Below are 27,666 nucleotides of genomic sequence, written 5' to 3' on the forward strand. Positions count from 1 at the left end.
GGTGACTTAAAGATGGTCATACATATAGCAAGGTCTCTGACATTCCTCTCATCTAGAGATGGCCTCTACTTCTCCCTTCCCCTGAATTCGGGCTGGCATTGTGATTGTCCTAATTAACTGAGCACAATACTTATGCCAAGTCCAGCCCTCATCCTCATGAAATTTGGCAGCTTCTACACTGGACTCTGGAAGCCTAAGCCACTTTGAAAGTTTATTCTGGAAATATCACATACCAAGTTCCTAAGACTAAAACAAGGAAAGGGAATCAGCTCAACAGGCCCTGCTGAAACTCCAGCATGGGAATGACATCATCTCACCCCTTCCAGCATAACCCAGCTGACAGGTGAATACCAGAGTGGTACTGATGACACATGGAAGAGACTTTCCCAATTCCTAACCCACAAAACGTGACATAACATAAGTTATTTTAAGTCACTGGGTTTTGGGAATATTTGTTTTGAAGCAACAGAAAGCTTAAACAGAATTTCCTATCTGAAAATAGGGTGCTAACATAACCAAAGTTTAAAACATGTGTACTGGTTTTGGGACTTGGCAGCAGGCAGAAGTTACAAGTGCTTCAAGGAGACTGTTGATGAGAGACTGGTCAGTGAAAAAAAGTTTCTGGAGGCTAGAGAAAAGGAGATTCTTGTTTATGTAGTGGCAGAAAATACAGTGCCTGGAATAACAAGAATGACAGAAAACATACCTAAGAGAGTCAATGATCTAGCTACGGTGCTATCTAAGCAGAATGTTAAAAGTTCCAGCTAACTTCTAAAGAAGCCTCTGAAAAAGTTCAAGAAGAGACAGATTAGTTGAAGAAAGAACTGTTTAGTTTATGAGGACAATTTATAAGAGAAAGTCCAAGTTAATTCCTTCCAGGCAACAAGAACTTCTTAAGGGAAAACATGGCCTTAGGGCAGACTTTACTGGTCAAAAATGAAGTCAAGTGTATGGACATAAGACTTTCTGTTATGGCACAGAAAGATTTAAACACGTGCCTCCCAGACTCTCTTTGTCTCCCAGATTCTCCTCTTGTCTAAAAGGATTTCTAAGAATCTCAAGAGGACTGGCAACTGAAGGAAGAGATGGACCAAAGGAGAAGGAAGGAGAATGGTTAAATGTAGTGAATGTTAATAACATTCATACAAAAACACAACTAAGAAACTTGCAGAAACACCACCAGCTTGGATTGAAAAGGAAAGAAAGATACAGTTTAGAGAAGCCCTTGAGGGTACCAACTTTTGGTGCAAAGGAAGCAAGCTGACATTGCTATGCCTGGCTGGCTTTCAGAATTTCTATGGACCTATGATCATATGTATCCCCCATTTTCCTTGTCTTTGAAAAGGAGTCTTCATTTCTCTTTCACTGTTGTTTGTTAGATATATAGAAGGCAAGTAACTTATCTTTTTCATTTTCACGTCTTGAGATTGAGAGTAACTGTACTCAAAGAACTGTACCCAAGAAAATTCATCTCTACATAGGCCTGACTTGGATAACAACTTTAGGCTCTCAGCCCTTATATTAAATAATAAGATGAGACTTTGGGGTGCCTGGGTGGCTCAGCCAGTTAAGCATCTGATTCTTTACTTTGACTCAGATCATGGTCTCAAGGTTGCAAGATCAATCCCTAGGTCTGGCTCTATGCTGAGTGTGGAGCCTGCTTAGGATTCTCTTTCCCTCTTCCTCTGCCCTACCCTTGCCCATGTGAGGCACTCTCTCTCTCTAAAACAAAATGAGGTTTTAAGATGGGGTGAGCGTATTTACATGTGGGAGAAAAATGTAAATAATTTTTGGTCAATGCCAAACCATGGCAGATTACCAACGGCTGCAAATCCTTTAACACTCTTAACTTGGGAGAGGTAGGCTCTGTTTTATCTCCTTTGAACCTGTAACTGCTTTGACCAATGAAGTATGGCAGAAGTGATACAATGTCAGTTGAGACTAGTTTTTAAAAGTATAAGTAGCTTTTGCCTAGGATCTGTGAGCCCTGGGCCACCATATAAGACATCAAACTACCTTGCTAGAAAGAGTGTATGGAAAGGTGTGGAGACTACATGAAGAGGAAGAGGGTCCCAGGTGAACACAGCCTATCTGCAAAGACACCACTGAAGCCATTTTGAATCCATCAGACAAGGCTTCCAGCTGAATACCACCAAGTGATTCCAGAGACAAAAAGGACATGAATTATAAAAATACATTAGTCAAGCCTTGACTTAATTCCTGACACATAGAATCATGAGATAGAATAAAAATAGTGTTGTTTTAACACTAAGTTTTAGGGCGATTTATTATGGGGCATTAAAAAAATCCAGACCAGTTATTGAACAGAGAAAAACAATGAACCTAATTTGAGATGAATTACACAAACATATACACATATTTTGGTAATCTGTTTATAAAGGCCTGTTTATACAGAAGAAATTAAAGTATTATCAAATTAAATAGAGCTCATTTTGAGCTATTAAAATACCATCCACATTTCCTTCTGGTTTCAATGATATCTGAGGAGATGACTCTCTAAACTCTGGACTGTTCGTTTCAACAGAAGAATCAACAGCAGCTGATGAATCCATTTCAGGTGAGATATATTTTACTTTTTCTTCTCCAGTAATTAAAGATTTATACTTCTCCTTTTCAGGAGAAATCTCTGAAATAACAAAAAAGGGAAAGATCATGCTACATTCTCAAAATAACTTCAATTTTACCTGTAACAGCATTTATAGCAAAATTCAAAAATTGCATTTTTACAACAGGTAATTACTGAATAAGTTCTGTTATGTATTAAAAATTGATTAATGATTAAGGTATATGATACCTAAATTTCAATTTAATCATACATAATGATTTTTAGGATGATTAGCATATGGTTTACTTTCTTTTCCCTTTTGTTAAAACTAACACTTATGTGTCACAATGTTGTATTTTAAGTCATTAATTATTTTTATTCATTTCTCGTAATTGCTCATTAACTTCTAATTGCTCAGAAACCCCCATACTTTTTTGGGTAAGATTGTATTATTTATTCATGAGAGACACACAGAGAGAGGCAGAGACATGTAGAAGGAGAAGCAGGCTCCTCAGGGAGCCTGATGTGGGTCTTGATCCCTGAACCCAGGGATTACACCCTGAGCTGCAGGAGACGCTCAACTGCTGAGCCACCAAGGCATCCCTTCATACTTTATTTAAAAAAAGATTTATGTATTTATTGTAGAGTCAGGGGAGGGGCAGAGGGAGAGGGAGGAAGAGAATTTCAAGCAGACTCCCCACCGAGGAGCCTGATCCCACAGCCCTGAGATCATGACCTGAGCTGGAATCAAGAGGTGGACACTCAACTACCTGAGCCACCCAGGCACCCCTTAATTTCCCATGCTTTTAACTGATGCCAGGAGAGAATGCATTTACCTCAGAATAACTTATTGCAGTTATCTGTAAAATATCCAGATTATTCATTCCCTAAATATGTTACTTTCTAACTCACAGTCGGAATATCTCCCCAACATTAATTCTATCTTAACTAATTTAATCACCAGATCTCCATTAATAATTCTTCCAAATCTCTGGGCTTCTCATTTCCTCTCCAATGATTTTTATCTTCACCCTACCTCATTACTCCACTGATCATATCTTAGAGAGCTTGTCATTAACTACAGCTCCTTAAAATTTCTTTATTTTTTTTTAAGATTTTGTTTATTTATTTGAGAGAAAGCATGAGCAGGGGGAGGGGCAGAGGGAAGGGATGAAGGGAGGGAGAAGCAGGCTCCTCACAGAGCAGGGAGCCCCACATGGGGCTCAATCCCAGGATTCTTGGATCATGACCTGAGCAGAAGACAGATGTTTACCTGACTGAGCTACCTAGGCACCCCATCCTCAACATTTTCAATGTTCAATATTCTACCTTTTAATGTCTAACATCTTATTTTCTACTTATCTCCCTCTACTATCCTAACTTTAAAAAATGTTACCCAACCATTACCTATAATGCCCTGATCCTATCATGTTTTCTCTCTACCATCATCCTCATTAAAATCCATCTAAAGTCCATCATTAAAAGTCACTTTCTCACATACATTTTTAACTTATCTACCCACATGAAGAAATCTCAACTGCTTATGAATCCAATTTTCTGTGTATTATGTCTGCACACACATGGCTGAAATGGTTGGGGAAAAACAGGTTGCTTATTGGTCTCAATTTCCAATTGTTATTACTAAAGCTAAGTGAGTGCTTTGTATTGCTTGCAGTCCTATCATAACATTCAGGAACTGCATCTAGTTAACTTCCTTAGGGAAGCAAGTTATGTACAGGTATTTTTTAGCTATATTACCTCTTCTTAGTCAAATCAAGAACAAAACTACAGTGTTGCTCATGTGTTGCATATCTTCCCTACACCAACCCTCATCAACAAATTATGGCAGAGGTCACATCTGTGTTTTTGCTCATTCAGCCTACCATTCTGCTCTAAAATCATGTCTATTAAAAATCAGGAACAAGGATGGCACTTAATACCATATTAAAGATTGCTTTAAATTGTCTAATGAATGCAGTAAGAAGAAAAAGAAAAAATCAGAATAATATTGGACAAAAAACACCAGTTCTTACCTCTGATGATATAACCTGCACATTTGGAAGATCTAAGATCTTAAGGGAAGAAACTTTTTCTTTTTTAAGATTTTATTTATTTATTCATGAGAGACAGAGAGAGAGAGAGAGCGAGAGAGAGGCAGAGAACAGGCAGAGGGAGAAGTAGGCTCCATGCAGTGAGTCCAATGCAGGACTTGATCCTAGGACCCCAGGATCACAACCTGAGCCAAAGGCAGATGCTCAACCACTGAGCCATCCAGGCATCCCAGAATAAACTTAATACATTAAAAAAAAAAATACTTTGGTGAGGTGTCTGCATATAAAATTTTACACAGATACACAGAAATAAAGAATAGCTTATTTTAACTAGAAATAACAGCTGAAAGGGAAATAGGAAAAATGTCATCAAATAAAGCCAAAAATACACACATTGTGTAAGAATCAATTTACCAGTTTTCCAAGATGATCCAAGTTTTGTCTGGTCCCAGGAATTCAGCTAGTTATAAATCATTATGAACACCTGTGAACTCAACCAGAGATCCAACAAGAGAATTACTACAACTCAACAAATAGAAGTGACCACTTACTGCAAGGTAGGAGGTATGGAGAAGTGAATCTGAGGGGATGTATCGGAAGATAAACCATAGGGGGAAGGAGCCTCTGTCAGTCGGCTACGGAAGAGGGATATAGCAGCTGAGCAGAAAATCAGAACTTGTAGACTGTTCCTATGAGGGATGTCCCTGCCTGAAAGGTGCTTGCTCAGGTGGAGAGGATGGGCAGACTCCTAGAAGGGACACTGTGGTCTCAGGGTCACAGAAAGAAAAGGGGTGCCTGAACATGGCAGAGTTCTCAGGCATCAGAGAGGGAAATTGGCTGCAATCAGCAAGTCGAGGAGTGAGTTTTCAGATGGGGGTTGCCATAAACCACGAACTGTGGCACCACTGGATCACCGCTCTCCAAATAGGAGCCCAGCAAGCTGCAGAAGTACAGCAAGAGCCTCCTCCCTCCCCTGGGAGGAGCAGTGTGGCTGTGTGCTGCAGGAGTCTGCAAGGTTTGGAGACTCAAAGCAGGGTTGTGTGCCTGAGACAGAAATGCTCAGTCACAGGCTAGGTGAGCAGACTGGAACCAGGGAGACAGGAGTGAGTGTTTTTCTGAGGGCGCACTGAGTAGTTGGGTGGGGCAGCTTTTGGCCCTAGGGCTGGAGATTGGGAGGCCATCATTTTCATTCTCACTGTTTTAAGAGGCCTGGAAAGCCTTCAGGAACAAAAACCACATAGAGTAATCCAGAGTGGATTACTTAGCCTGGCTCCCTGGCAAGGGCAGTACAATTTCACCCAGGGCAAAAACACCTGAGAATCAGCGCATCAGGCTCCTCCCCCAGAAGATCAGCAAGAATATCCAGCTACGACCAAGTTTATCAATCACACAGACTGCAAAACTCTAGCGGTAGGGGAAAATAATATACAGAATTCATAGTTTTCTCATGATTCCTTAGTTTTTCAATTTTAATTTTTTCCCCTTTCAACCAATTTCTTATTTTATCAACTCTTTTTTGTAAAGTCTTTTATAGGGCAGCCCCGGTGGCTCAGAGGGTTAGCGCCGCCTTCAGCCCAGGGCTTGATCCTGGAGACCTGGGATGGAGTCCCACATCAGGCTCCCTGCAGGGAGCCTACTTCTCCCTCTGCCTCTGCCTCTGTCTCTGCCTCTCTCTCTCTCATGAATAAATGAATAAAATCTTTAAAAAAAAAGTATTTTTAAAATTTTTTTTAAGGATTTTAGTTATTTATGGCAGACACAGAGAGAGGCAGAGACAGAGGCAGAGGGAGAAGCAGGCTCCATGCAGGAAGCCCGATGTAGAACTCAATCCTGGGACCACAGGATTGTACCCAGAGCCAAAGGCAGATGCCCAACCACTGAGATACCCAGGTGTCCCAAGTCTTTTTTAATTTTCATTTTTACAGATACAGTCTATCTTTTCAATGTATTTAATTTCATTTTTGTACATATATGTTTTTCTTTCTTTACAGTTTTGGGATTCAGTTTCAGAATTCTAACAAACAGACCAAAATACACAGGATCCAGTGTACTGCTGTGTTTTATTCACCTGATTGTATTCTCTCTCTCTCTCTCTTTTTTTTTTTTTCGTTTTTGAAACTCTGATTCGTTTGGTGTATATTTCTTTTTATCTTTTTATTTTATTTTTATTTATTTTTATTATTTTTATTTTTATTTTTTAATAATAAATTTATTTTTTATTGGTGTTCAATTTGCCAACATACAGAATAACACCCAGTGCTCATCCCGTCAAGTGCCCCCCCCAGTGCCTGCCACCCAGTCACCCCCACCCTCCACCCTGTTTGGTGTATATTTCTCTGGAGTTGTTGCCATTTTAGTATTTTGTTCCCTCATTCATCTATTTTTCTTTGCACAAAATGACAAGATGGAAAAAACTCACCTCAAAAAAGAGAACGAGAGGCAATACTGACTGCGAGGGACCTAATCGTTATGGCTATACAATACTGGAACTAGAGTTCAGAATAATGATTATAAAGATATTAGCTGGGCTTGAAAAAAGCACAGAAGACACTAGAGAATTCCTTTTTGGAGAAATAAAAGAACTAAAATCTAATCAGATTGAAATAAAAAAGGCTGTTAATGAAAGGCAGGAAAAAATGGAGGCTCAAAATGCTAGGATAAATGATGTGAAGAGAGAATTAGTGATAGAGAAAACAAAATGATGGAGAATAAAGAAGCTGAGAAAAACAGATAAACAACTACTGGATCATGAGGGGAGAATTACAGAGATAAGTGATACCATAAAGTGAAGCAACGTTAGAAAAATTTGGAGCCCAGAAAAAGAGGAAAAAGAGAGAGAAGCAGAAGGCATATTGGAGCAAATTATAGTATACAATTTACCTAATCTCGGGAAGGAAACAGGCATTTAAGTCCAGGAGGCACAGAGAACCTCCCTCAATAATCAATAAAAATAGGTCAACATTTTAACATATAACAGTGAAATCTGCAAATCTCAGAGACAAAGAGAAAAATCCTAAAAGCATCTGGGGACAAGAGGTCTGTAACCCACAAGAGTAGAAACCTTAGATTGGCATCAGACCTATCCAAAGAGACCTGAAAGGCCAGAAGGGGCTAGCATGATATACATAGGGTGCTAAATGATAAAAATATACAGCCAAGAATACTTCATCCATTAAGGCTGTCATTCAAAGTAGAAGGAGAGATAAAAAGCTTCTAGGACAAACAAATGAAAAGAATTTGAAATCATTAAACTAGCCATGCAAGAAATACTAAATGGGATCCTTTAAGTGAAGAGACACCCCAAAAGTAACATAGACCAAAAAAGAACATAGACAATATACAGAAATGGTGACTGTACAGGTAATATAAAGACATTATATTCTTTCAATACTTACTCTGAATGTAAATGGTCTAAATGTCCCAATCAAAAGACACAGTATCAGATTAGATTAAAAAAAAAAAAAAAAAAAAAGCAAGACCCATCCATATGGTGTCTACAAGAGACTCAGTTTTAGACCCAAAGACACCCTCCAGAATGAAAATGAGGGGGTAGAGAACCATTTATCATGCCTATGGACCTCAAAAGAAAAAAAAAAGAAAGCTGGAATAGTAATTATCAGATCAGACAAATTATATTTTAAACTATAAAGAAAAGGACTAGGATCCCTGGGTGGCGCAGCGGTTTAGCGCCTGCCTTTGGCCCAGGGCGCGATCCTGGAGACCCAGGATCGAATCTCACGTCGGGCCCCTGGTGCATGGAGCCTGCTTCTCCCTCTGCCTATGTCTCTGCCTCTCTCTCTCTCTCTTTGTGACTATCATAAATAAATAAAAATTAAAAAAAAAAGAAAAGAAAAGGACTAAATAAATTGGACTATAATAAAACTAACAACTTCTGTTCTTCAAAAAAACACGTGTATGTGTGTGTGCATGCGCCATTCAGTGAAAGGACAAGCCACTAAAAGACAAGATAAATTTACAACACACAGAATTAACAAAGGGCTTGCAGCTAGAATATACAAAGAACTTCTAGAAACTAAAGGAAAACAGTAACAATGAAAGAATGGGCAAGACACTTGAATGTGCACCTCTAAAAAGAGCATATACATCATGGCAAGGAATTTTTGAATAAGACACCAAAAGCACAAGAAACAAAAATCAAAACTAAAAATGTGGAACTGTAACAAACCAAACTGTTTCTGCACAGCAAAGGAAACAATCAGCAACATGAAAAGGCAATTTATGTAATGAGAGAAAACATTTGCAAACCATATACCTGGTAAGGGGCTAGTATTCAAAATATATAAAGAACTTTCTATTCCTAAAACTTGATAGCAAAAAAGGGAAACTAATTTTCTACAATTAAGGATACCAATTAAAAATGGACAAAGAGACTGAAAAGACATTTCTCAAAATAAGACATACAAATGGTCAACAGGTATTTGAAAAGGTGCTCAATATCACTAATCATCAGTGAAATGCAAATCAAAACCACAATGAGATATAATTTACTCCTGTTAATACAAGTGTTCTAAAAAAGTTAAGAGATAACAAATTCTGATAAAAACATGTGGAAAAAAGGAACCCTTGTATATCGTTAAGTGGAACTGGAAATTGGTCCTGCCATTATGGAAAACAGTATAGAGGTTCCTCAAAAAATTAAAAATAGAACTACCATAGAAGCAACTCTTCTTCTGGGTTTATATCCAAAGGAAACAAAATTAGTATCTTAAAGAGATACCTGCACTCTCATGTTCACTACAGCATTATTCATAGTAGCCAAGACATGAAAACAACCTGTCAGTATATGAATAAGTAAAGACAATGTGGCACATACACTGGAATACTATCCAGCCTTAAGATATATGGAAATCCTACCATTTGCGATGGTGTCGATGAACCTGGAGGACATTATCCCCTGGCTAAGTAAAATAAGCCAGACACAAAAAGACAAACATTGTATGTATCATGTTTATGTGGAATCTAAAAAAGTTGAACTCACAGAAACAGAGTAGAATGGTGGTTGCCAGGGGCTGGGTGTAGGAGAAATAAGATATTGGTAAAGAGCATAAACAAACCTTCAGTTATAACACAAGTAAGTTCTCAGATCTACAGAATGGTTAACTACACTTAATAATGTATGGTTTGTATAAATTTGCTAAAAGAGCGTATCTTAAGTGTTCTCACCACACATACACACAAACACACAATGTTAACTATCTGAGCTGATGGGATAGGTTAACTGGCTTGATTGTGGTAATCATCACACAAGGTATACTTACATAAAACCACCATGTTGTATACCTTAAATATATATAATTTTTTATTTGTCAATCATACTGCAATTTAGCTGGAAAAAAAGTAAAAGCTATCTGAATATTTACTTTTGAATACAACCTCTTCAGTTCACATGGCTACATCCAGCTGCAAAAGGAAGCTGGGAAATGTAGTTTCTGCATAAACAGTCATGTGCCCACCCAAACCCATGGTGGGCATGGGGAGAGTCTACTACTAAAAAGGAGGAAGAGAAAATTAGATACTGCAGAAGAGTAGCAATTTTCACCACATATGGTTTCTATCTCTTTCTCTTAAACATGTACGCCACACACACACACAAAATGTGGAATTACATCAAGAAAAACAAAGCAGTAAGAAATCTAACAATGGACAAGTTAAGGGAATGGCCAGGATGACTTCTTTATAGCAGTCCAAAGGAAAAACTTGTCTGATTTGGAGTCAGAGGGATTCCAAAGAAATGCTTCCAAGATTATACCGATACAATACCTAATGTATTTGGATGCCCTGAGAAGAACTAAACGTATCTAGGGGAAAGTATGGCAACAAACTAGAAATAAGTATGTGAAAAACAAAGCAAAAAATAATTGTTCACTAAAGGGATAATGAAATACTGTGCAAAAAAAAGTAGTCATGGTACAACATATCTGACTTTGATAAGAACATTCATGGTAAAAACAATATCAATACTGTATGTTGATTTAACCAAAATTCTAACCATATTTCGAGGATGTAAGAATGGTATGTGTACCCAAAAAAAAAAAAAAAAAAAAAAAGATTGGTATGTGTAGATGCATATGTTGAGATCAAGAGGGAAAAAATGGGTAAGAGACAGCTAAATCCTTATCTTCTAAAATAAGAAGTCCAATGTAATTGCCTAAAACTGGGGGGGGGGGGGTTAATAAATCAAGAAGTAATAGTAAAAGTATCTGCTTATAATTATGTGGAGAAATAAAAAAAAGAGTTAAAAGAGCTGAAAGTGAGTGACTCTGGGAAGCAGAATATAAGACAAGGAGTAAGTTCTAGGGACTGCTTTTTTTGGTAGAAACAAAAACAAAAAAACTTCTGAGCTACTTGGCCTTTTAAATTATGTACACAGATAACTTTTATAATAACTAAAATTTAAAATTAAAAAACAAATTTATGTTATTAATTAAAACATAACTTCTGGGTAGTAGTGTTATGGGTAATTTCAATTTCCTAAAGTATAGTTTTTGGTATTTTGACAATACACAACAGTGAAAATATAATATTATAGTCAAGAAAAAAAAAAAAACAGTTAAAGAAAATGTAGCAGAGCAACTTTTGTTCCTGGCCATGATAATGTAACTCATATTGGATTAATCTCCCACTAAAAATAAGTAGAAATTATGGACAAAAAGTACAACAAAAAAACCTATATGAAAATCATTGGTAGGTTAACTGATGCAGGCAAAGACTAATGGACCACAACTGAGAGAAGGTAAATAAGTGAGATGAACTCAACTTCATCCCAGCTTTTCGCTGAAGGCATTTTCTAAATATCAGCACAGGCTACAAGCAGAAAGTAACAGTTTTACCAGGCTCAGAAGTCAGAGGCTACTAAAGTGACTCAGACTTGAATGACAAAATCATGGAAATGAGCCACCAATAAGCAACTTTTAAATCCATGCAAAAGTCCTCTAACAAAGATAAAACAACAATTAAAAAAATCCCCTCTATTTTTGGCTAACTCCCAAACTATGCATGCATACAGCAACACTCCAAGAAAAATCAGCAGGTAATAGCAGCTAGGAGAACAATGCTGAGGAAAGATTTGAGTAGTTGGGTGGTATCTGTGAGACAGATTAGAGATCAAGCCCCACAGATGTAAAGGAAACTTGGTAAACATCATAACTTTTAGTTGAGATCTCAGAAAGATCAAGGTGTAGAAATAAGGATTACCTGTTGAAATAAGTTAAAAAATACCACAACATCAAACAGACCATTTACAAAAATCTAATATAAACCTCAACAGTGTCAAGGTAATCTGCTGGCATTATTTATTTTTAAGAAGAAAATCTAATCTTTGAAGAAAGGTAACATTATCTAGAGGCTATTAAGTTTTTCAACCACAATGTCTGGCATCCAATCAAATACTGTTAAATACAAGTACAAAAATTATAACCTATATCCTGGTTTTGCACAGCCTACAAGCTAAAAATGGATTTAACATTTTTAAAGTGCTATAGAAAAAACATTTTTTAAAGATTTTATTCATTGATTTTAGAGAGAGCGAGCACACATGTGCATGAGTGAGCAGGGGAAGGAGCAGAGGCGGAGGGAATGAGAAGCTAAAGCAGACTCCACACTGAGTATGGAATGCAAAGCAGGGCTTGATCCCATGACCACGAAATCATGACCAGAGCTGAAACCAGGAGTCAGACACTTAACTGACTGAGCTACCCAGGCACCCCTGCAGAAAAATTTTAAAAGAAGAATATGGTTCATATGGGCTCATCAAGCCTAGAATAGCTATAATCTCACAATTTATAGAAATTTATTAACTTCTGTCATAAAGCATATTTTATAAAAAAACAAAAAAATGACTGAAAACCAAGAAAAATAGAGACAACAGAAACAGAACGAAGAATAAAAGAAACATATATAGATAACTCAGATATTAAATTTATCAAGTTTAATATAACTTTTAAAATAACTTTGCAATATATTCAAGAAAAAAAAAAGAGATGGGCCAAAGGGATAAGCCTATGGGCATTTTCAAGAGAGAAATGAAATCTATAAAATAATATTAAATGGACATTCTAGCACTGAAAAAAATGTGTTATCAAGGCACTGGCTAAGCGTCTGCCTTCAGCTCAGGTCATAATCTCCGGGTTCTGGGATCAAGCCCTGCACTAGGCTCCCTGCTCCACGGGGTCTGCTTCTCTTTCCCTCTGTCTGCCTGCTACTCCAACTGCTTGTGCTCTATCAAATAATTTGAAAAGAAAAATCTTAAAAAAAAGAAAAAGGCAGTATCTGATATTATGAACTCACTGGATTCATTTAGAGACAGCAGAAGGTTAGAGACTATAGAAGACAGAGTGAAATGACAGATCATCAGAAATGTTAGCATACCTTGTTTTACTACATTTTGCAAATAATTGCATGTTTTACAAATGGAAGGTCGATGGCAACCCTGCATCAAGCAGATCTACTGTTGCCACTTTTCCAATAGCATTTGCTCACTTTGTGTCTCTGTTGCATTTGGTAATAGCAATATTTCAAACTTTTTCATTATTATTGTATTTGCTATGGTGCATTGTGATCAGTGATGATGACTCGTGAAAGCTCAGATGATAGTATTTTTTAGCAATAAAGTATTTTTAAATTAGGTACATACATTGCTTTTTTTTAGACAGATGCTATTACATACTTAACAGACTACAGTATAGTGAAAACATAACTTCTATATGCACCAGGAAACTGAAACATTCATTTGGCTTGCTTTACTGTGACATTTGCTTTACTATACTGGTCTGGAACTGAACCCACAATATCTCAGAGGTATGCCTGTATTCATACTGAAGAAAATATGAATAAAACAGAATAGAGCATAACAAAAATGACAAATTCAAAAGGTCTAAGTGTAACCAGAGTCCAAAAAGAAAAACAGAAATAACTGGGCAGAAATAATATAGAAAGATCTAATGAATGTAATCTTCCCCAAATTGAAAAAAACCATTATCAACATCTAGGTTTAAGAAGCTGAAAAAAAAAACCCAAAGCAGGTTAAAGACAAAGAAAACTATAGCTATGAATATCATGGTAAAAATGTTGAAAATCAAAGAAATACTACTAAAAAAGCTTGAAGAAAAACATATTGCTTTCAAAGGAACAAAATTAAGATACATAAATGACATATAATTATGGATGTCAGGAGAAAAATGTAAGGACACCTTTAAGTACAAAGAACAAAAATAAATAAAGTAAAAACAACACCACCCTTTAAAAAACTTTATCTACTTAGTGTTTGGTATACACTAAAAATATTCCTTAAAGCTAGAGGTGAAATAAAGATTTTTTCAGACAAACAAAAGCTGAGAGAATTAATACAGGGCAGATCTGCACTACAGGAAATACTAAAGGCAATTTAAAGGAAAAAGATATCAAATGGAAGTATGTAATCTCAGGAAGGAATAAACAATATTATAAAGAGTAAAATGTGGATAAGTGTAAAGTGAATATTGATTGTTTAGCATAATAATGCCTTATGAATTAAATAAAATATATGATAGTTAAGTATTTAATGACAGTAAGCAAAAGGGTTAAAAGATATAGCATAATATTGTTAAAAGGCTCATACATGCTTCGAGAAGCATTATAAATATTAAATTAAGGTAGATCTAAATGAGCATTATGGTAGAATTAAGGATACAATTTGTAATCTCTAGAATCACAACAAAAGAGTTAATAAAAAAATGTTTAATTAAAACCAAATGGAAGAACAAAATGAAACACCTGATTAGTCCAAAGAGAGGAATAAAAAAATGAAATACGAGAATAGAGAAACAAAGTACAGATGGGACAGATAAAAAAAAACATAGCAACGCTGTACACAGATGAAAGAGCAAACCATTCATGATAATGAAATCATTCATTATGCATGAATAAATTAAACACTTAGATGAAAAGACAAAGATGGTCAGGTTGGATTTGAGATAAGAGTCACATTTAAATATATATAAAGAGTCAGAGAAATTAAAAGAAGATAAAGGATATAACAAGCAAATATTAACCAAAACTTGCTGTAGTTATATAACATGGGATAAAGTAGACTTTGAAAGAAGTAATGTTGCTAAAAATAAAATTATTTATTACGTCATAATAATAAAAATGGTCAATAGGGAGATGTATAAAAAGGTCAATGTAACCACCTAAGCAATATAATGCAACAATCTAAACAATCACCACAACAATTTAAATTGTTATGCACTAAACAACTTAGCTCAAGTAGCAAAATTCTACAGACTTAAATGGGGAAAATGACACATATACACTTGGAGATTTTAACACTCTTCTCTCAGTAACTAATACAACAACCAGATGGAAAACAATCAGTAAAATTATAATATATTGATTAAACAATTTGACAAGAACATACATACATACATACAACTACACCCAACAACTTTTCAAGTACATATGAAACATTGAATAAAACAGACCATAAGTTGGGCAATAAAACAAGTCTCAAAACTTTCAAGATGAAAATCACGCACAGTATGACGTTCTGTGACCACAATTAAATGAAACTAGAAAGCAATAACAAAAAGACAACTAGAAAGACTCCAAAATATTAACAAATTAAATGCAAAGTATTTGCAAATAATCTAAACATCCAAAAGATATTACAACATAAATGGAATCCATAACTGAAATCTTCTTACAGAGATAACTCCAGGTCCCTAAAACTTCATAGCTGAATTCTTCCAAATACTTAAGGAAAAAACTGATACTAACTTTTTTACAAAGTTTTCCAGAAAATAGAAAAAAGGGAATATTCCCCAAATTGTTTTATAAGGTCAGCAAAACCTTGATACCCAAATACCACAAGCACCTTACAAAAAAGGAAAAATCATAAGTGAGCATCTCTCATCAATTATTTTCTCTGGCAGTGGTTTGTAGGTGTTACATATTTAGAAGGAAAGAAGAGTCAAATGTGAGAAAAAGTTTTAAAGCAACATACATGGATCAAATATTTATAGACAAATGGAGAAATTCTGGGAAGAATGCTGTTTTGTTCTTTTTTTTAATTTTTTTTATTTTTTCTGAATCCTTGCACAAAACAGAAAAAAGTCAGGAAAGCAGAACTCTATACCCATGAATAGCTTATAAACCAAATTTAGGTGATGAGGTATCCTCACAAACCCCCAATTACACGTGAAAGGGACCAAAGCCCTAACAGCCTTCAAAAACTCATGTAGTAAAACCATCTGTACAAAACAGGGAAACAGAAGGGTACCTGATAGACCCTAGATCAAAAGAATCCTCAAAATAGCCAGTGATTATTCATAAACAAGCATGATGGGTCAATTTAATAAAAGCAGCTGAAATGCGAATAGTTTTTATACATTTAATTTGCAAGTAAATTGAAGGAGTCAATGGAGAAGGAAAGGGTTGAGGAAGTCTGGGTCCTGAAAATTCTCAAAACCAACCAATTGAAGCTCCCTTTTAGAACAAAGTCTCACACTCAGGAGAAATTGCTGGTAGGAGGATCCAAATTGATCTGTGCAGGGATAATAGAAACAAAAGACAGAGAAAAGTATAGGACAGAAGCAGAGACAGAAGAGCTCAGAAACTACAAGGCTATAATTTTTAAAAACTTCATGAAAATAACAGAAAAGGAAGCTCTAAGCTATGAACTTTAGAAAAGCTATTTTGACACGCTCTACCCTCCTTAAATCTTAGTAAAACTAATTTCATGTAAAAATAAGTAACAGAGGGTCACTGTTGAATTCTGTCCAAGTTTTAAGAACAAAACAGAGTAAAGAAGTAGAGTAATGTCCCCAAAGGCTGCTGTTTCCTAACTTTGGCACTACTGGGTCAGATAAGTATTTGTTTGGAGAGCACTTATTATAGTATGCATGGTGGAGGATTTACCAGCTTCTTTGGCCTCTACCTACTAGATACCTATAATACCCTGTGCCCAGTAGATAACCAAAAATGTTTCCCAAAAATACCAACTGTCCTGTGTGAGCAGAATCAGCCTCAGTTATGAATCACTGCCATAGATAATTAAAACCTACAAAAAACCTAAAATTATAAACTATTTAAACATTTATTAGTAAAATTAAGAACATGGTAGAGGACATTAGAGAACATAAAATACAATGAGAAAATAATCATAAATGATGCAGTTGAGTAAAGACTAGAAAAGAAAAAATCTTATAAATATTCTAGAATAAACACAAGAGCATCTACACAAAACACACAATGTCTTTTTTTTTTTTTTTTTAATTTATTTATTCATGAGAGACACAGAGAGAGAGAGGCAGAGGGAGAAGCAGGCTCCATGCAGGGAGCCCGACGTGGGACTTGACCCTGGGTTTCCAGGATCACGCCCTGGGCCAAAGGCGGCGCTAAACCGCTGAGCCACCCAGGGATCCCCACACAATGTCTTAAGATCTATAAAAGGTAAACAGAGAAAATAATTTTAATTTTAAAAAGTGAAAAAAAGGATTTAAAATAAAGTGACAGATACTAAAGAAAGATGAAAAATATCAAAAATACAAATAGAAGTTCCTAAAATAGACTTAAGTAACAGAAAACCAGAAAAACTGTAATTCAACAATACTTTCCTAAAATTGGGGGGGGGGGAAGAAGACTTTACCGCAATCCATGCTGTCACACAAAATGATATTAAAAAAACTGTAGCCTTCTCTACTTCAAGTCATTGGAAACCACATATTAAAAAGACACACCATGAGAAAAAGTATAAAACTCCAATGAAAAAAAATCAAAGAAAAATTAAGTAGAGAGATATTTCATGTTCATGGATAGGAATCAATATTGTCAAGATATCTCAGTCCTTTCCAATTTGATCTATGGATTCAATGCAATCCCAGTCAAAATCCCAGAAAATTATTTTGCAGATAACAACAAACTCATTCTAAAAGTTTATGTGGAGAGACAAAAGACCCAGAGAAGCCAACACAATACTGAAGGAGAATATAGTTCAGGGAATGATACTACCCAAATCTAAGACTTAGTATAAAGCTACAGTAATCAAAACAGTATGGTAATGGTTAAAGAACAAATAGATCAATTAAAAAAACATAGCTCAGAAATAGACCAATACAAATATAGTCAACTGATCTTTAATAAAAAAGCAAAGGCAATTCAATGGAGAAAAGACAATCTCTACAATAAATGGTACTGAACACGCCAGGCCCCCTTCCCCAAAAAAGTGTCTAGAAACAGACCTTACACCATTCACATAAGTGAACTCAAAATCGAACACAAATGTAAATGTAAACGTAAATGTAAAATGCAAAATTATAACACAAAAGAAAGTCTAGATGACCTTGAGTTTGGTAATGACTTTTTAGATACACTACCAAAGGCACAATCCAAAGAAAGAATAAGCCACACTTCACTAAAATTTAAAACTTCTGCTCTATGAAACACTGTCAAGAAAATGAAAAGACAAACCACAGACTGAAAGAAAATAGCTACAAAAGACATAAAGACTTAAAGCATTGTTAACCAAAATATACAAAGAACTCTTAAAATTCAACAATTATAAAACCCGAAAAACTCAATTTTAAAAATGGACTAAAGATCTGAACACATGCCTCATCAAAGACAAATACAGATGGCAAATGGGCATATGAAAAGATGCTTCACATCATACGCCATTTGGGAATTGCAAATTAAAAAAAAAACATTTTTTTAAGGGGAATTGCAAATTCAAACAACAATGTGATACCGATGCACAACTAATACAATGGCTAAAATAAAACCACTGACAACACCAAATGCTGCTGAGGATGTGAAGCAACGGAAACTCTTATCCATTTCTGATGGGAATGCAAAATGGCACAGCTGTCTTTGGAAGACAGCTTGGCAGTTTATTATAAACTAAACATATGGGTTGCCTAGGTGGCTCAGCAGTTTAGTGCCTGCCTTTGGCCTAGGGTGTGATCCTGGAGACCTGGGATCGAGTCCCACATCAGGCTCCCTGCATGGAGCCTGCTTCTTCCTCTGCCTGTGTCTCTGCCTCTCTGTCTCTGTGTCTCTCATGAATAAATAAATAAAATCTTAAAAAAAAACAAAAACTAAACATACTACCACATGATCCAGCATCCACATTACTTGGTATCTACTCAAATGAAGTGAAATATTATGTCTAAACAAAAGCCTACACACAGATGCTTACAGCAGCTTTATTCATAATTGCCAAAACGTGGAATCAATCAAGATGTCTTTCAGTAGGTGAATAACCTATTGAATAACCCATATAAACAAACTGTGGTATATCCCCCTACTGTGTATTATTCATCACTAAAATGAAATGAGGTATTATACGATGAAAACACATAGAGGAAACTTAAATGTATATTGCTGACTAAAGAAACCAGTCTGAAGAGTCTACATATTGTATGATTTCAACCATGACATTCTAGAAGAGGCAAAACTAATGAGAGAATATAAAGATCAGTGGTTGCTAGGAGTTTGAGAGGAGGGAGGAACAAATAGGTTGAACACAGGAATTTTTTTAGGGCAGTAAACTGTTTTGTATGATATCATAATGGTGGCATTTGTCAAAATCTATGAAAAGTATAATATCAAGAGTGTACTTCAATGTATGCTATGGATTTGGGATGATCATAATGTGTCAGTTTTGGTTCATCAATTTAACAAATGCACCTCTCTGGAAAGGGGATTATTGATGGCTGGGAAGGCTGTGCATATGTTGGAGGAGGGGGATATACTGAAACTGTACTTTGTGTTCAATATTGCTATGAGCCCCAAATTACTCTAAAACAAAAGTAACTATTAGAAGAAAAAAAAAAACAAAACACAGGCACCTACTAGAAAAAAATATTTTAAAAAACTTTAAGGAAGGGACACCTGGGTAGCTCAGTGGGAGCCTGCTTCTCCCTCTGCCTATTTCTCTGACTCTCTCTGTGTCTCTCATGAATACATAAATAAAATCTTAAAAAAAAAAAAAAAGGCCTTTAAGGAAAAAGAAAGATACCCTTTGAATACCCAAGCAAAAAGACCAAATCATTTATAGGAAAAAGAAAGTAAGACTGTCATCAGATTTCTGATAGCTATACTTTATGCCAGAATATAATGGGGTTTTTACATAGTAAGACATTCAAGTAATGGAAATGCAAGCCAAAGATTTATAGGTCAGCCAAACTGACCTTCAAGAATAAAGTCTTAATGGGTACCTGTGTGGCTCAGTTAGTTAAGCGTCCAACTCTTGATTTTGGCTCAGGTCATGATCTCAGGGTGGTGAGAATGAGCCCTGTGTGTGTGTTGGGGTGTGTGTGGTATCTAGGCTCAGTGGGGAGGCTGCTTGAGATTCTCTCTCTCTCCCCCTGCCCCTCTCCACCATGTACTCCCTCTTGAATAATAAATAAATCATTAAAAAAAAGAAGAAAGTCTTAAGACAAATTGCTATGAACATGCAAAATCTTTGGTTGTATTGTTCACGTGAGCCCTTCTATTAACAAAAAGAACTTAAGACAATCAAATTGATGAGAAAGTGACATAAAGATTGGAAGACTAAAGAACATTGCAGGTCCTTTATGTTCCTCATTAAATCCACAAAACAATCCTTAATAAGTGTTTCCATTCTACACATGGAGAACACTGAATGTGAAAGTCAGAGGAAGGGATCCCTGGGAGGCTCAGTGGTTTAGCGCCTGCCTTTGGCCCTGGGCGTGATCCTGGAGTTCCAGGATCGAGTCCCATGTCAGGCTCCCTGCATGGAGCCTGCTTCTCCTTCTGCCTGTGTCTCTGCGCCTCTCTCTCTCTGAGTCTCTCATAAATAAATAAATTAAATCTTAAAAAAAAAAAAAAAGAAAAAAAGAGGAACTTGCCCATGGTTGCTGGGGATCTGGGATCTGGGATCAAACCAGAACTGAACCAAAGCCCATTCTCTTCCACAGTATGAAGCTGCTCCTACACACATATTAATTAAACCCTTTTGTCTTTGCATATACTGGAATTGTGTATTGTCTTATTTTTCATTCTGTCCCTTATTTATCCACTGAGCTCTTTTTTAATTTTTGGTCTTGCTCAACATCACTTGCTCTCTCTGTGGCTTTCTCTGGCCCAAAGGGCCTTATCAACCTTAGTGAAACTGTACAGTATTGACAACATAAAGCTTCCTAATCTGTGGCTCTATATCATTACACACACAATACTTCCAACACAGATTTTACCACATGTAATTTCCTAATGGTAAGAAACTGTGACTTCTTTGTGTTAAAATTCCAGCATGGTGCATATTCTAAGTAAATGTAGTTAGGGAAAAATTAAAGAGGGCAGATGACAAACTCTGAGAAGTCTTTGTTAACTATCCAAGATAAAGTTACTTAAACATCTCTCTATTACCTCTTAACTTTGTGCATATTTTTATTCTTGCCCTTTTCATGCAATATTATCATTTATCTGTTTTCATTTATGTTTGTCCTCTGAGAGCAAGGATGATCTTTCTGCTTTTTGTAGCTTTATTGCTTAATACATAGTAGTAGGAATAGCTAATTAGTATTCCACAGTTAGCAATTAAAGTTAAAAAAATTAAGAATAATCAAAAATTGCTTTTTTTAAATAATAAATTTATTTTTTATTGGTGTTCAATTTGCCAACATACAGAATAACACCCAGTGCTCATCCCCCCTCAGGGCCCGTCACCCATTCACCCCCACCCCCCGCCCTCCTCCCCTTCCACCACCCCTAGTTCATTTCCCAGAGTTAGGAGTCTCCATGTTCTGTCTCCCTTTCTGATATTTCCTACCCATTTCTTCTCCCTTCCCTTCTATTCCCTTTCACTATTATTTATATTCCCCAAATGAATGAGAACATACACTGTTTGTCCTTCTCCGATTGACTCATTTCACTCAGCATAATACCCTCCAGTTCCATCCACGTCGAAGCAAATGGTGGGTATTTGTCATTTCTAATGGCTAATATTCCATTGTATACATAAACCACATCTTCTTTATCCATTCATTTTTCGATGGACACCGAGGCTCCTTCCACAGTTTGGCTATTGTGGATATTGCTGCTAGAAACGCAGGTGTCCCGGCGTTTCATTGCATCTGTATCTTTGGGGTAAATCCCCAGCAGTGCAATTGCTGGGTCGTAGGGCAGGTCTATTTTTAACTCTTTGAGGAACCTCCACACAGTTTTCCAGAGTGGCTGAACCAGTTCACATTCCCACCAACAGTGCAAGAGGGTTCCCTTTTCTCTGCATCTTCTCCATCATTTGTGGTTTCCTGCCTTATTAATTTTCCCCATTCTCACTGGTGTGAGGTGGTATCTCATTGTGGTTTTGATTTGTATTTCCCTGATGGCAAGTGATGCAGAGCATGTTCTTATGTGCGTGTTATAAATTGCTTCTCAGTTCCAGTTCTCTGAAGATGGATTATGTGAATATGGAGAAAACGACTTGCTTTCACATTGCCTAAGTATTATTATACAGCAAATTACATACATTTAAGCAATAATGATTTTACATAAAAGGAATCCAGAATCTGATGCTTATAAAGTAATAGTTCTTTTGAGGATAAACACATAAAGGACTTTTAGATTACAAAATATTCTTAATTTTTAACCATTATTTTTGAAAATGTTTTAGCCCCGAGGCATTTTTTTCTGACTAAAGCCTGATGCATTTTGATAACCAGATCAGACTAAGATATAAGAATTAATAAGTTACGAGTATTTTTGTTTTTGAATATTTGTCTGGCATAAAACTGCACAATTTCCAGACACAAGAGTGTGAATGAGTTAATTACAAATACACACATTTTGTGTACTTCCTTTTTTTTTTCAAACAAGTATATCTCTCTTCAAATTGCTTTCTCCTCTAATATTAAAGAAAATCCTAGAATGATTAACAGCTAGTATACTAACCCTTAGTAAAAAAAAATAGCAAGCTGCTTTTGACACTTTAATAACATGTGTATAGGTTCATCTCACTGGCATATTATCATCTGGTTAATTTCTTTATATATACTGTGAATGAATAACCTTACCTCCTATGTTATTTTCTGTCAGTTTCAAATGTGAGCATCACTCTAATTCTATAGTCAATATCAGTATTCTCCATATTCAAATAATCCATCTTCAGAGAACTAGAACTGAGAAATAATTTATGACTTGTCTTACTTTTATTAAACTTCAATTTGCCAACTATTTATGGAGCGCTTATTAGCTGTCTGTCCTTTCTAATGCGTTAGGCAGTAAAGCTATAAAAAGTAAAAAGATCATCCTTGCTCTCAAAGGACAGACAAAAGTGAAAACAAGTAAGTGATAATACTGCATGAAAAAGGCAAAAATAAAAGTATGCACAAAGTTCACAAAGACAGTTAAGGAGGGAGAGGGGAAAAAGATAGACTGAGAGAAAGAACACAGGAGTGACATATATTCACGTCTAGACACAAAATCTGAAGAGAAAAACCATATTCAACCTCTGATTTGAATAAACTTTAAAATATGAAAACACCTGTTTTAAACATGGACATTCTTCATATGCATAGCTGTAATACTAAGATCCACAAATACTCATGGAAAATAAATGTTTTCTTCCTGCCTCACAATTCATCCTCCCCAGTCCTTGGATAATGTCTGTCATACTTATTATAGATATCTTTATTCAACCTAATTCCAGAAACCACATGCATTGCTCCTATACCTTTCTTCATGTAAAATGTTTTGACTGTTCTACTTTTCTAGCTCACCCTATACACATTTCCTTTTCCTTTTCTTTTAAGATCTCATCCAGGTTACACCAAGTCAAAATTCAAGACCGTAATTTTGAGACAACTCCTCAGAAAATACAACTATTCTCCATCCAACTAGGAAATTATTATGATTAAAAGATAGTCTATTATAAATGATTCACTTAAAGTAGAGAGATCTTGAAAAATACAATTCGATTTTTAATAACATTACTTCTAGTATAAAAAAACAACTTGTTTCTGCTTACCACTTCTAATGGCTGTGTTTTCCAATAGTTCTGTCTGAAGTTGCAGTTCAGCTTCCCCAAGTATCTTTAGAACTGAATCTGTAGGACTTCTCCCCCAGACTTTTCTTGGAGATCCACCAGGATCTAATTTAATAACCTCTCCCATTGTATGTTCTATAAGAAAAAGACACGAAAAACAAATTTCATGGATAGAACATAATACTATTACTGTATTATAAAGCAGATTTAAGATCTATCCAATTGAACACATCACACGAAAGAAAGGTCCTATATACTGATGATGCTTTAAAAACTTTCAAGGTGGCTGAGTCAGTTAAGTGTCCAACTCTTGATTCTGGCTCGGGTCATGATCTCAGAGTCAAGAGATTGAGCCTGTGTCAGGCTCCACACTCAGTGGGGAATCTCTTCTCTCTCTCTCTGCCCCTCTCCGTACTCTCTCTCTCAAATAAATAAATCTTTTAAAAACTATTTTAAAAAATAAAAGACTTTCAGAGAATGATGAACAGAATGAATGATGAATGGCATTAGTAATATTAGCAATAAAAATATAGAGTTATAAATCCCTTTTAAAATACTTAGGGGGACACCTGGGTGGCTCAGTGATTGAGCATCTGTCTTTGGTTCAGGTCATGATTCTGGGATGGAATCCCACATCAGGTTCCCTGTAAGGAGCCTGCTTCTCCTTCTGCCTATGTCTCTGCCTCTTTTCTCTGTGTCTCTCATGAATAAATAAATACAATCTTTAAAAAGAATAAATAAAATAAAACAGAATACTTATGGAGGGGCACCTGGGTGGCTCAGTTGGTTACACATCTGTCTCTGGATTTTGGCCCCATGTTGGCTCTGCACTTAGTGCCAAGTCTGCTTGGGTTTCTCTCTTTCTCCCTCTGCCCCTCTCCCACTAAAATAAATAAATAAAATCTTAAAAAAATATTATAGGGGGCAGGATCAAGATGGCAGAATAGGAAGATCAAGAACCTGGGCAGCCCCAGTGGCACAGCAGTTTAGCGCCGCCTGAAGCCCGGGGTGTGATCCTGGAGTCCTGGGATCAAGTCCCATGTCAGGCTTCCTGCATGGAGCCTGCTTCTCCCTCTGCCTGTGTGTCTGCCTCTCTCTCACTCTCTCTGAATAAATAAGTAAATAAATCTTTTAAAAAAAAAAAAAAAAAAAAGGAAGATCAAGAACCCAAGTCTTCTTATGGACACACCAAAACCTACAACTGTATGTAGAACAATTATCTCTGAGAACAAATGGAAGACTAGCAAAAGATCAGGTAGAACTAAAAATATAAAGAAAAAACCACATTGAGATGGGTAGAGGGGTGGAGATGCAATTTAGTCAGGGCTCACATTCCTGGCATGGTGACTCACAAGTGAGTGATATCACAACTGTAGAGACCCTCCTTGAGGACTGAGGGGTCTGGGACTCCATGAGGTTCCACAGCCCAGGAGACCTGCACCAGAAAGACAAGAATCCATAACGTATAGCTTCAATGACCAAGGGGCCTTGCTTATGTTTGGAAGAGCAAGAGACTAGTCGGAAACTGCAACTCCACTCTTAGAGAGCATTTGCACAATATCATTGACTCTAAGTTCCAACACAACGTAGCAGTTTCAAAACTGCCTGGATTACAAGTGAAGGAAATCTACTAACTTTAGTATGTGTCAGAAGGGCAGGGATCTGTTGGAAAGTTCTCCAGAGATGGAAGTGGTGTGTACAATTTTTCTTATCCTCCTTCTACCTAGCTGACCCAGCACTATTGGGTGCATGCTCACCCTCCCTCCTTTTTTATTTTTTTTTAAAGCTAGGTATATATATATATTTAATTTACTCATTTATCCATTTTCATTCATTCACTCTTTTATTTAGAGTGCAGCAAGGAGAAGGGCAGAGCCTGATGTGGGACTTGATTCTACAACCCCAAGATCATGACCAGAGCTGAACTCAAGAGTCGGATGCTCAACCGAGCCACCCAGGTGCCCCTGGTGGGTGCCTTTTCTGACACTGTCCACCTATTGTGCTAGCACCACTAGCTCTACTGTGGCATTCCCTTGTGGATTTGCCCTACCCAACCTGTCTACCCTAGCTCAGAGTCCCTTCCCTAGCATACTCTGTAAGCAGCCTAGGCTGGTAAGGAGCCCTTCCCAAGCAATTCCCTGTTCTACCACTTGTGGAGAGTACCCTCAGTTGGCCCCAAGAGACCCTCCTAAGTGAACTCAATTTGCGGGATCAGTCCTGTATTAGAACACCTGCAACAGTTACAACCAGACCTCACAAAAAGCCACACAGAGGGCCAGCCCCACTCACTAGTATGCATGCAGTAGTCAAAGTCTGACCTCACAGAAAGCTGTGTACACCAGTGGGTCTGCAATAATCTTGACCTAGCCACAACAGAAGGGTGCAGGTAGCTCACATAAGAAACACTCACAGGAACCTGGCTCAGGTGACCATGGAGGTTTGTGCTACAAGGCCCCTTCTGCATAAAGCCACTCCTTTAAAACCTACAGACATAACTGATCAACCTAATACACAGAAACAAAGTGAGGCAAAATGTGGAGACAGAGAAATATGTTCCAAATAAAAGCAAGACAAAATCTTAGAAAAAGAACTAAACAAAATGGAGATAAGCAATCTACCAGATAAAGAGTTTAAAGTAATGGTCATAAAGACACTGAACTCTGAAGAAGAGAAAAGAGTGAGAACTTCAACAAAGAGATAGAAACTATAAAAAAGAACCAATCAGAGCTAAAGAATACAATAACTGAAATAACAAATACACTAGAGGGAATTAACAGATTAGATGATGCAGAAGAAAGGATCAATAATCTGGAAAGCAGTGATGCCTGGGTGGCTTAGTGGTTGAGCATCTGCTTTCAGCTCAGGGTGTGGTCCCATGGTCCCATGACTGAGTCCCACATCAGGCTCCCTGCATGAAGCCTGCTTCTCCCTCTGCCTCTCATGAATAAATAAATAAAATCTTAAAAAAAAAAAAATCTAGAGAGCAGGGTAGAGGAAATTACCCAATCAGAACAGCAATAAGAATTTTTATTTTTATTTTATTATTTCTTAAAGATTTTGTTTATTCATGAGAGACACAGAGAAAGAGGCAGACACATAGGCAGACATCCACAGGGAGCCTGTTGTGGAATTTGATCCGAGGATCACGACCTGAGTCAAAAGCAGATGCTCAGCCACTGAGCCACGTAGGTGTCCCCAAAAAAATAATTTTTAAAAGTGAGAATAGTTAAAGGCCCTTTGGGACAGCATCAAGGGTATTAACATTAGCATTATAGGGTCCCAGAAGGAAAAGAGAGAAAGGGACAAAAAATCTATATGAAGAAATAATGGCTGAAAATTTCCCTAACCTGGCCAAGGTAATATACATCTAATTCTAGTAAGCACAGAGTCCCAAATAAGATGAACCCAAAAAGACCCACACCAAAACATATTACAATTAAAGTATCAGCAATTAAAGATAAAGAGAGAATCTTAAAAGCAGCAAGAGAAAAACAACTAGTTAATTACAAGGGAACCCCATAAAACTATCAGCTATTTTTTCAGCAGAAACTTAACAGACCAGAAGGGAGTGGCATGATATACTCAAAGTACTGAAAGGAAAAGACTTATAAACAAGAATACTCTACCTGGCAAAGTTATATCACTCAGAGCTGAAGGGAGATCAGTTTCCCAGACAAAGAAAAGCTGAAGGAGTTCATCAATACCAAACTGGTTTTCCATGAAATGTTGAAAGAATTTCATTAAACAAAAAGAAAAGACTATAACTAGAAATGAGAAAATTTAAGAAAAAATCTTACTGGTAAAGGTAAACAATACAAAGGTCATGGATCAACCACCCTCATATCTAATATGAAGTTTAAAAGACAAGAATATTAAAATCATCTAGACCTACAATCATTAATCAAGAGCTACACAAAATAATAAGATGTAAAACATGACATCAAAAACAAAATGCTGCGGAGGTAAAAGTAATGCTTTTAGAATGTGTTTGAACCTTCAACTTAAAACAGACTGTTAGATATACAGGATGTTATATATGAATCCCATTG

At 36.6% G+C, this 27,666-nt stretch overlaps 1 protein-coding gene across 16 annotated transcripts in view; it reads right to left on the minus strand.

The window, feature by feature from the left end:
* Positions 1-27,666, minus strand: part of NEK1 (NIMA related kinase 1) — a 228,957-nt gene that overhangs the window by 48,243 nt on the left and 153,048 nt on the right. For 11 of the 16 annotated variants that reach the window (XM_025462838.3, XM_025462839.3, XM_025462837.3 and 8 more), the window contains 2 exons: positions 23,600-23,752; positions 2,471-2,647 (listed from right to left, as the gene is read on the minus strand). In XM_025462838.3, the coding sequence (XP_025318623.1) occupies positions 2,471-2,647; positions 23,600-23,752 (330 nt within the window). Of the gene's footprint in view, positions 1-2,470; positions 2,648-5,031; positions 5,102-22,550; positions 22,752-23,599; positions 23,753-24,966; positions 25,053-27,666 lie in introns of those variants that run through there. The other 5 variants (XM_049101052.1, XM_025462841.3, XR_007405808.1 and 2 more) reach the window with 4 other exon arrangements.

This window comes from Canis lupus, chromosome 25 (genome assembly GCF_003254725.2).
Source record: "Canis lupus dingo isolate Sandy chromosome 25, ASM325472v2, whole genome shotgun sequence".
NCBI lineage: Eukaryota > Metazoa > Chordata > Mammalia > Carnivora > Canidae > Canis > Canis lupus.